The following is an 11,422-nucleotide window of genomic DNA, read 5'->3' on the forward strand; positions in this document are numbered from 1 at the left end:
CATAACAAATATCTACCGTAGATGGAAACATCTATATCTAAGAAGAGAGCCTGCTTGAAGTCCAAATTTATATCAGAAAGTGTTGTATAACTGTATGAACTCAGAGTTAAGAAGGAAGATGTCTTTAGGCCTCTCCTTCTGGAACTCTGGGGAGAAGGTTCTGGGAAGTTTGACCTCTCTTTCTAGCACCATGAGCCTGATCCTTGAAAAAGGGACAGTCTCCCACCACCATCTTGTCATTACCCCTCTCAGTCAACATCCCCCCACTTACCACACATGGTCAATATTCATGGGGCTAGCAAAACTGAGGGAAGGAGTCTCTTTGGTGTTCATAGCATTCTTCCTATCTAGATGTGGGAGTGTCTAAATTAGAAGAGATCCAGATTATGGTTCAAATGCTCTGAATAAGGAAATAAGAGAAAAGAACAAGTTTTAAGTAACCTATTTCAGTGTCCTGCTGTATTGCTAAAGAGCCACAAAATACATCTGAGTTATGCCGTCTCCAGAGCATTGTGGGGAATGGCCTAATTCTGACTGACGGGACCCTCATTGTTAATCCATGTCACAGTTTAAAAGCAATAAAGCTCCCATTCACCATGTAGGTGATTACTTACCTTGGGCCTGAGGTCATAAGCCATATCTGCAATCAATAAAACAAATAACAACAACAACAAAGGAAAAAACTACTTCAATTTTCTCAAATCTCCCAAGATTTAAAAAGAAACAAAAAGTTACTGGTGTGTTTGCTGACTGGAGTGAGTATGTGGTTCAATCATTTTGATTTACAATTGCATCTTTGTCCTTGTAGAAATAACTCTGCAACTGAACAATGGGAGATGGAAATGGATTAACCTTATAACATGGGGATATAAGATGTGTTCTAGGGAGCAGGCCTCCATTCGAGGTTAATGCAAAGTCTTCAGTTTCTATGAATATACAAAATTAAAGAGCATTCTTTTTTCTTTTTTTTTTTTGCTTTCTTTTTCTTTTCTTTTGATCTACCATGAAAAGGGTGTTATCAGCAGCGTCTAAGCTTTCGTTTTATATTTCCCCTTATGTATTTTGCATCATAAAGCTTTTAAATCTGTTTGATGTGTTCCAGGAGCTCTGAAGTAATCTTGGGTGTTGCATAAAATAGACTGCAGAAAAATAAAAGACAAGAGGTCATTCTGGAATATAAAGTTTATGGGCCATATTGCAAATACAAATGGCTTTTTCATTTTCCAGAAATAAATAAATCTGAGTCTTCTCTTTGCATGTAAAAGGGGCATAACACTGGGCCAATGATTCTCAAACCTAGGCATACATCAGAATCACCCAGACAGCTTGTTAAAACACATATTGGGAGGCCCCACCTCCAGAATTTCTGATTCAGTAGGTCTGAGAATTTGCATTTCTAACAACTACCCATGTGCTGCTGATGCTGCTGGTCCATGGACCTCACTCTGCAAATCACCACATTCTACTAAATTGAATGTACATAAGAAACCATTCCTCTTTCTCCAGCTGATCAGAGAAATAGTTTACTAGGTGCTGATATCACCATCGATTCATTACTGCTTCCAAAATGCATATGAACATGGAAGTTGGTTGGGGAACCCCACTGACCTGGACCATTGGAATTCTTGCTGTCCCACTTAAACTTGGTCAGCTATAAGGAATGTGAAAACAAACAATGACCAACCAAATGAGAACAAGCAAAAGCTCTTTATTCAGAGCTGCTCTAGCAAGGGAATCATTTGCATTTTGCCTGAGACACAAAGGCAGAAAGATGAGTAGGAAAACTCTATGGTAGGAAGAAAAGAAAGTCTTCAGGTATGCCCCGATAAAGACTGTGGCCTGCAGAAGCTGCAGGTAGGCTAACTAGAAGTGGGGCATCCTGTGCAATTGGTCAGGGGAGTATGTTTGACTTTCTCTGGTTTGCCCTAAATTGGAGGCAGAGATAAAAACTAAAGAAATTGTCAGTTATTAATCAAGTTCTGGCCATTTTGGGTCAACTGTTACAGAAGTTATTGTTTGTCTTCCTGAATTTTTACCTGGACAGTAGTCTTATTTCTTACAAGTCTGACTTACAGCAAGCTGACATCCTGAGCTGGTTATTGTAGGTAATGGTTGGTTTCCTGAGCAGGTTTCTGCAGATTGTAAGTCAGAGTTCTGCTTTCATTTATGGTCTGGCCACTGTCTGTTCATATATTCAGTCTCTCAGGATGCACAGCGTACACTCATTTTTTATAGCTAAATCCTTGGTATACTCCACAATGGCCAATTTCAATTAAATAATGACTGATTTTTATTAAGGGCCTCCTATATGCAAAGAATTATATTAGGCACATGTATTTTTATGACATAGGCACCAATGTCAGTAAGGAACAGCTGGAGTTATTTGGGCATCAAGGAGAAAGGTGAGTGTATGTGTTGCTTAGAATCTTCCACCATGCTGACTATAGAGGGGAGAGGAAGAGGAAGTCCATTATTCCTTTCCTTTCTGAAAGTTGGAGGAGCTGAGAACTTAGTTTTACACCATCACATTAGGATTTGGTATGCTTCTCTGCTCTGTAGAATCAGATCTCCAGGGCCATGTCTGAAATGCCTTTACTCCCTGTAAGCCTGGCACTCCTCTGCTGCAGGTGGATGATCTGAAAGCCAAGCTGGCCACTCAGGAAGTGGAACTGAAGCAGAAGAATGAAGATGCAGACAAGCTGATTCAGGTGGTGGGTGTAGAGACTGAAAAGGTGAGCAGAGAGAAAGCCATGGTGGATGAGGAGGAGCACAAGGTGGCCCTCATCATGCTGGAGGTGAAGCAAAAGCAGAAGGACTGTGAGGAAGACCTGGCCAAAGCAGAGCCAGCACTTACAGCAGCCCAGGCAGCTCTCAACACCCTCAACAAGGTAGGATTGTCTGCCATGCCTGCTTATCCCTCAGGGGAAGGAGCAGATCCCTCCTCTGACCCAAAGACAACTCGGTACCCTACTGTTCCAAAGAGATACAAGGGTAAAGTTGGAATTTCTTAGAGTGGAATTCAGCCATCATTAGTTTATTCTTTAAGCAAATAAATATTTATTTAAAGAAACTTATATGTCAAGCTCCACAAGCTACCAATGGAATCCAGAGATGTGAGTTTTAGAATCAATCAGGACAGGAGGAGCCAACTAGTCGAGGCTCCTTGCTTCACAGATAAGAAAGCCAGGGCCCAGAAAGGAGAACTGACTTCCCTTGCATCACAAATCTCAATATTAGAGCCAGACTTGAACTCATCTTCAGAATCCAAGCCTAGAGATCTTTTGGCCATGCATCCCACGGCCATTTTACCCATTATGTACTATGGGATACACAAGGCTTTTAAGACCCTATGAAAGTGTTTGAGATAAGAGAGTAAAATAAAGTGTTATTTCTAAAATATGAAAAAAATCTATGTAATCAAAATTAGCAAGCATTCAATAATTAACAACATGTAACTGTCAACTAAATTTAACTAAAATGCATAACCATTTGTGGAACAAGCATGACTTGAGATGTATTCATAAAGCAATTTTACTTTGGTTTCCCTTAAATTTGTTCCATGTGTTGGGGGAGCATGTGGTTAGCTGCCTCCGTTAATCATTTTTTACAATTAAACACCTTTCCCATTTGGACAACCATGGCCGAAGGACAAAAAGAAGAAAGAGAAAAAAGGGCACACTGATTCACGTCATCAGGAGTTGGCATTAGAGAGGAACTGAAAAGCTGACCCTTTTTCTGTTGGGATGCTCACTCGGGTTCTTTGGAGACCCTCCACCAGTCACTGGGATTTTTCCCAGGTTTCTTTCTCCTCCTTCCCCTGAGAATCTAGCAACTCAATTGACCCTTTACATTGACCAGGTGATCTATGCCAGATGTGCCATGCAAGCAGCTTGCCTCTGGTCCATGGGAAACACCTGTGCCTTTTTTCTGTAAACACAATCTGAGGGCATGGCCACCCATGCAGCATATTTTCCCTAGTTCCATGGTCAAGAGCTAGCCAACTATTCTCACATTCTAGATTTCTGGGGTATAAATTAGACCCCAGGCCACTGCATTGCTCAAACTATGGGGAAAACATTTAAGCTCTCTGAATGGTCTCCTTAAAGCCCCTCCCTCTAGACTTGCTGTGAGAGGGGCAGATGCCCCATATCCTTTAAGGCAGAGCGGGTAAGGCTCACCAACAATTCTCACTAAAAATTCTCCCTTAATCTCCAAATTCTTGACTCTTTTATACCCTCAATGCAGGTGAAAGGTTAAAGAGTCAAAACATTGGTCTTTTGAAACCTTCTTTTATTAGTTTTACATAGCCATCTCATACCTCAGTTTGGAAGGTAGTATCTATTGACTTAGGACTCAGCAAATCTGACACTAAACAGGGCACGCTGTAAAATCCTGTTATGTATATTATATATAAATTATACCTAATGTGAGATATGAGTGCATTTTAGTATTTTTAATGATGTGGGGTGGGGGGCTCCCTAAAAGTGAGGGCATGTAGTGCCTCTAAAGGCCTTAGATTGGTCTCTACTCTATATCAATAGAAAACAGAAGATTTCTCCACTAGAAACTTTTGAGTATCATTGGATAGACCAGGAATTAGAAGTGTGACCCCGTGTCTCAGCCGGAACCTTTTAATACTGCCAGGCCAGACTTCTCTCTGACTCCTCACAGTGACATCCACTTCAACCTCTAGGCCTTTGATCAGACAATAGTACCCCTCCCATTCCCATCATTTAGGATTCCCTCTCCTTTTAATTCACTGTCTAAATCCTACTCATATTTCAAAACCAAACTTACATTCTATATTAATCTCCCCCTTTTCTGATTTTTAGAGCACAAAGATGGACTGCTTTTTTAAGATCTTTTGACACATAAGATCTTTTGACACAGGAATTATATCTTCTAAGATGAGCTGAGTAAAAATACTGGCTTAACTATTTACTGTATGTGGCTCTGGGAATGATTTTATCTTTTCTGAGCCTCTATTTCCTCATCTATAAAGTGGAGGTAATAGTAATATAGTCCCCATTAGGCTGTTACAAGGATTAAATGAGATATTGTGTGAAAAGTAGCTATAGATGGCAGTCACTCAGTAAATGTTGTTGATGTCATTATAACCAGCATTAGTTACCTCTTCTGTTTCCGTGAAACTGGAAACAAAGGGAACACCTATAAATACTTCTGGTAATTTGTTGGCTGGCTAGTTAGTTAATTGATTATTGATGGAAATAAACATGTAGAGTTTTAACTCATGGAAATAATGGGACAGGATTCTGAAAATAGCACTGAATTTGAAGCCTAGATATCTCTACCACAAAGGAAGTGAAACTCATTTTTAATGAGTGCCCACTATGTGCCAGGCAATATGACAATTGCTTCTAATTAGCTGTGTAGCCTGGCACAAGTCACTGAAGTTCTTGATCCTCAGTTTCTTTATTACAGAGAAAGGAGAAAATAAGAATTCATGGGCTCTTTGTCTCACACTCTCATTCAATCTCTTAGCAAATTTTTTCAATTCTACCTTCAAAGTATATTCAGAATTCAAATGGTTTATATCATCTCTACTGCTACAACTCTGGTCCAAGCTACCATCATCTCTTCCCTGGACTATTTCAATAGCCTCCCAGTTGGCATCCCTGCTTATACTCTTGCTATAATGACACCTTTTCCCCCTACAGCAATCTAAGTGATCTTGTGAAAACAACAGTTTTACCATGTCATCCTTCTGTTCAGAATTTTCTATTGGCTTCCCATCATACTCAGAATAAAATCCAAAGTCATCACCGTGGCCTACAGAGCCATAACTTTGCCTGGTCTAACTCTTCTACTACTTCAATTACTACTCTTCCTCTTGTCACTCCACTCTACCCACACTGACTATCTTACTGTGTCTTAAACACTCCCAGCACAATTGCACCCCAGGGCCTTTGAATGAGAAATTGGCTTCGTATGGAATGCTCTTCTCCCAAGTATCCCCATGGTTCCCTCCTCTTCTTTCAGGTGTTTGCCTAAAAGTTACCTTCTCCTGAAACAAATAATAAAAGTATTTATTAATCTAAAAAGAATTTAAGGTATACAAGAAGAAAAATATAACCCAAGGTAAATGATATTAGTAATTGTAATCATCTACATACTGAACATTAATTTAACTAAAAAAAATTTATATGACCATAATGGAGGGAGGACCATTAGGAGGAAAAGGAGGGAAGTAAAAATAACTAAATATTCATACTCTACCATAAGAAGTTACTTAATAGCATCTAAACTAAAAAGAAAAACACAACAGCATAAGCATGTTTTTATCAATAAGGAATAAAATGTAGAAGTAATGATGAAAGAAATTGTAAATGGAGACCTGGAGATGAAGTTTGGTGGGCGTGTTTTGTTCTATTTGTAACTCTATTAGAGTTTGTAAATTCTGTGAATGTATCACATTAACAAAAGGAAAAATTTTCAATTTTCAATGGCTTGAGAACAAAGAAGAAGGCACAGCTAACTGCCTGGCCACATAGAACTAGGAAATAGGCCATGAAGTAAGGACTTCAGGAGGAGCATTTTACTAGATGGAGAAGGAGGTAGAAAAGACCATCCCAGAGAGGAGTGATATTTGCAAAGACATGGATGCATGAAAGGCTGTAGCGTGTCTGCCCTATAGGTGCAGTGGGCCCTTTGGAAATGAGTTTACATAGGTAAGTTGAGCATGATCATTAACAGCCCTATGGCATCCTTAAGAAGTTCAACTGTGGACCAGTGTTTACAATCCACAGGTAACAACCCATTAATGGGTCTCAAACAGCATTTTTAAAAATTTAGATGTAATTGAAATATAACATTATATTAGTTTCAGTTTTACAACGTAATGATTCAATATTTGTATGAATCGCAAAATGGTCACCACAATAAGTCTAGCTAACATATGTTAATACACAGTTATAGTTTTTTTTCTTGTAATGAGAATTTTTAAGATCTGCTCTCTTAGCAATTTTCACATATGCAATATAGTATTGTTCACTATAGCCACCATGCTGTACATTACATCCCCAGGACTTATTTATTTTACAATTGCAAGTTTGTACCTTTTGACCCCTTCACCCATTTCATCCACCCCCCACCTTCCACTTGATGAAGTGAAATAGATCAAACTGTGCTACATGTAATAAGGAAAGTATTGCTTTCTGAACCCAAGGACCCCTGGAGTATCCTCAAACCCTCTGCATTCACAGGACTCTGTATTTAAAGACTACTTTCCTGTTTTCTCATCATTTTCAAAGTTAACAATGAATCTTTAGTTAATACATAAAGAACAACAGTAAATCAGCACTTGATAGTAAGTCTCTGCACATTTTAAGTCTCTGCTTTGGCAGTTTCATTTCACTTTATAGCTAAACTGAAATAAATCCAATAAAACTTTTCCTGCCTTACTTGAGGCATAGTTTTGCTTGCAATTTCATGGCCTTTTTTTTTTCTAAAAAGTTACTTGCAATTCTATTTATTTCCTTTGCATTTTTTACAGTGAACTTTGTTATATACAATAACATGTAATGGCATTTTATTGTTAAAAAATAATTCGAATAGTATAAAATATAGAGAGTAAAATATGAAGTCACCTTCTTTTCTACTCCAGGTCCAGTTCTTGTCCAAGAGAGAACTCCTGTTTTCTGTATTTATATTTGTCCAAGTGCTGATGGTCCCTTATGAAACAAGACTGTTTCATGCCAATATATACATTGAAAGCTTACTTATTTAATGCTTCCTAGTATTCTATGCTATAATTGTACTCTATTTTATTTAGCTATTTATCTGTTGTTGAGTATTAATTTGTTTTTCTCACCAATACAAATATCCTTGTGCATACATCTCTATTGCATACGTGCAAATATTTCTCTAGGTCAAATATAAAGTATACTTGTTTGGTAGAACGACATGGCAGGCTGAATAATGCCTCTTCCATCCCCAAAAATAGTCACGCCTTAATCTCTGGAACCTGTGAATTTTACTTCATATGGCAAAAGTGACCTTGTAGGTATGATTAGGGATCTTGAGGTAGGGAGTATACTGGATAATCTGTGTGGGCCCTATGTACAGTCACATGGGTCATTAGAAGAGGAAAACAAAAGGTCAAAAGAAGAAAGTTATGTGGATGACAGAAACAGAGTGGGTAGAAAAAGTTGATGTGACGTCGGGCCATGAACCAAGAAATGAGGCCAACCTCTAGAAGCTGGAAAAGTCAAGGAACAGATTCTTCCCTACAGCCTCCAGAGGGAACCAGCCCTGCCAACATCTTTTGCTTAGGACTTCTATCCTCCAGCACTGTAAGATAATAAATTCATTGTTTTAAGTCACTAAGTTTGTGGTAATTTGTTACAGAAGCAATAGAAAAACTCATGTAAACGATATGCTCTTTTTAAAATATAAATAATGCTCAATATCTGCCCAAAATGGTTGTTCTTATTTATAGTTATGAATACTGCTTTTCTCACATCCTTGCCAATCTTAGATATTTACAATCATTTTAATTTTTCTCAAGAGAACAAAAATTTTTTCATTTTTTAAAAAATTATAAATGGTTTCATTCTAATGACACTGAGAATCTTTTCAAATATTTAGATTTTTTCTTTTGTACATTTCTTCTTCAGGTTCTTTGTTGATTTTCTTATAAGATAGATTTTCTTGTATTGATTTACTTTTTTCATTATAAATTTTTACTATTAATCACTTGGTTGTAAATATTTTCTCCCTATCATTTGACTTTTTACTTAATATCATCAAGAAATATAAAAATCAGATTTTATAATCAAATAATTTTGAAAATTCTAGGACTACAAAGTTGAAGAGACTTCTTTCCTACAGGACTTCTTAAGGCTTTTATTGTGTGATAAGCTTGACACTAAAAGTGATAGAGATAGCATAAGAAAATAAAACTTCAGATTATCTAACTTATGAATAGCGATGTAAGACATTTATATAAAATATCAGTAAATCAAGTTTACCATGCCACTAAATGGTAAGTTTTTCATATATGACTATTTGTATAACAACAATATACTACCAGCTGATAAGTTTCCCATATATGTCTATTCACATAACCATACCAAACATAGATCAAAGAAAAGCTCTATAGTCATTTTGAGAGGTGTCCAAATGTTACTTAAAATAATTTAACATCAATTCCTTATTAAAACTCTTAGTAAAGTAGGAATAAAAGGATATTTGGATATTGCGCTTATCATGTTAACAGATAGCAATTAATTCCAATTAGAGCAAAACGTCCCAATAGTAAAGCATTGGAAGCATTCCCATAAACATGGAAAAAGCACAGTCGTGATCTCATTTACTACTATCATAAAAAAGTGTGCTAGAATTTCTAGCCAATGCAATAATAAATGAAAAGTAGCTGTTGTCTAAATGTTGTAAAATATCACACAAAAAAAATGTATTATTATTCATAGATATCATAAAAATATAACAAAAATAAAAAGGAAGGGTTAAGGACCCATTAAAAAATAATTTACAATAGCTTTCCCAATATCAGCAGTAGCCAGTTAGAAAATACAATATTTTCAAAATAGCAACCAAACCACAAGGTACAAATAAGCATAAATAAATTTGCTGAAACTATGTGAAGAAAACTACATATCTTTGTTGAGGGATATAAAATAAAATATGAATAGACAAATAAAGACGTATACCAACTGTGTGTTTGGGAAGATTCAATGTTATAAGGATGTTGCTACTCCAAATAATTTAAAAGTTAAATATAAATCTAATCTAACTCATTTAATTTTGGGTTTAGTTGTTTCTAATGTCATTAAAAGTTCACATCATTAGGCAGATATTAAAGATTTAATAAGCAAAATGTGCAACAGTATGGAGTTGGCTAAATAAATTATGGCTCACCAAAATGAGAGAAAACCATGCATAGTGTTTCTTAAAATTGTGTTTTATAAAAATGATAATATCAAAAAGTTTAGGATATAATTTTCAGTGAAAATCAGGTTCAAACATATTATAAACACTGACTGATGTGTGTATGTATATATGTTTTTACATATATGTATACATATGAATAAGCCAGATATGTATTTATTCATATATATTCATATTTATATACATTTATTATCTTTCTATTCTATGTTTCTCTGTTAGAATCATATTTGGTTCTGGGTAGTAAAATTATGTGTGATTCTTGTTTTCATCTTTATCTTCACTAAATATTTCACAATAAATATTCTTTCAACACAGTGTTACCTTATAAAACAGTTAATATTAAGAAAGAAATGAAAATATAAATGAACTAGAAAAATTATCATAAGGTCAGATCAGTTTTTATGCAAAAGACTCTTCTAAACATAAAAATAAAGGACAATATCATGATATTAAATTTGACACAGAAAAACTAAACTTCTATATATCACAGAATATTATAAATGAAATTTTTAAATTAAAAAGGTTAATATCTTTAGTATGTAAAAAGCTCTTATAAATTGTACTAGAAATCTACCATTTGTTTCCCCTTTTTGCCCATTTACTCATTGCCCTTCCCCACTCTTTTTTCTGTGACCTGGGAGACACTTGAATCAATTGCATCAAAAGTGCTCTCTTGAGCTCTATCTCCCAGTCACCTTTGGCCAATATGATCATCAGCAGAAAAGTGAGGGAGAGAGTGAGATCAGCGTACAGCAGCCCCCTTTATCCATGAGGAATACGTTCCAAGACCCGCTGTAGATGCCTGAAACCACAGATAGTACCAAACCCTATACATACTATGTTTTTCCCTCTACAAACATATCTACCTGTAATAAAGTTTAATTTATAAATTAGGCACAGTGAAAGCTTAACAATAATAAAATAAAACTGTTGTAACAATACTCTGTAATAAAAGTTATATGAATATGGTCTCTCTCTGAATATCTTGTGCTATATTTACCCTTCTTGTGATGATGCAAAATGATAAAATGCCTTAAAGTCAAGAACTTTTACCTTTTCACTTAAAGGAAGCATTTCACTGCTTCTCTTTGCCAGAATCACTGCTCTTGCACTTTGAGGCCATTATTAAGTAAAACAAGGCGCAAAGACCACAAGCACTGATATCGCAACAGTGTATCTGATAACCAAGACAGCTACTAAGTAATGAGCAGATAGCATACAGCATGGGGACATTGGACAATGGGATGATTCACATCCCAGGTGAGATAGAACTAGATGGCACAGCATTTCATCAAGCTACTCAGAATGATGCACAATTTAAAACTTACGAATTGTTTATTTCTGGAATTTTTCATTAATATTTTTGGACTGTGGTTGCTAATGGGTAACTGAAAGCAAAACTGTGGATAAGGTGGGACTACTATATTCATTTCTTTGGCCCCAACCAGCCTTCAGCTGAAGATTACAGTTCTTGTTAGGTTCCCCTCTCCACAGG

General features: G+C 36.2%; 1 protein-coding gene across 1 annotated transcript in view; it reads left to right on the forward strand.

Annotated features, from left to right (window-relative positions):
- DNAH9 (dynein axonemal heavy chain 9) overlaps window positions 1–11,422 on the forward strand; it is a 312,771-nt gene that overhangs the window by 220,203 nt on the left and 81,146 nt on the right. Inside the window, 1 exon segment of the mRNA XM_006922399.3 lies at window positions 2,628–2,888. Within this exon segment, the coding sequence (XP_006922461.1) occupies window positions 2,628–2,888 (261 nt within the window).

Source organism: Pteropus alecto, unplaced genomic scaffold (genome assembly GCF_000325575.1).
Source record: "Pteropus alecto unplaced genomic scaffold, ASM32557v1 scaffold398, whole genome shotgun sequence".
In the NCBI taxonomy this organism is placed as follows: Eukaryota; Metazoa; Chordata; class Mammalia; order Chiroptera; family Pteropodidae; genus Pteropus; species Pteropus alecto.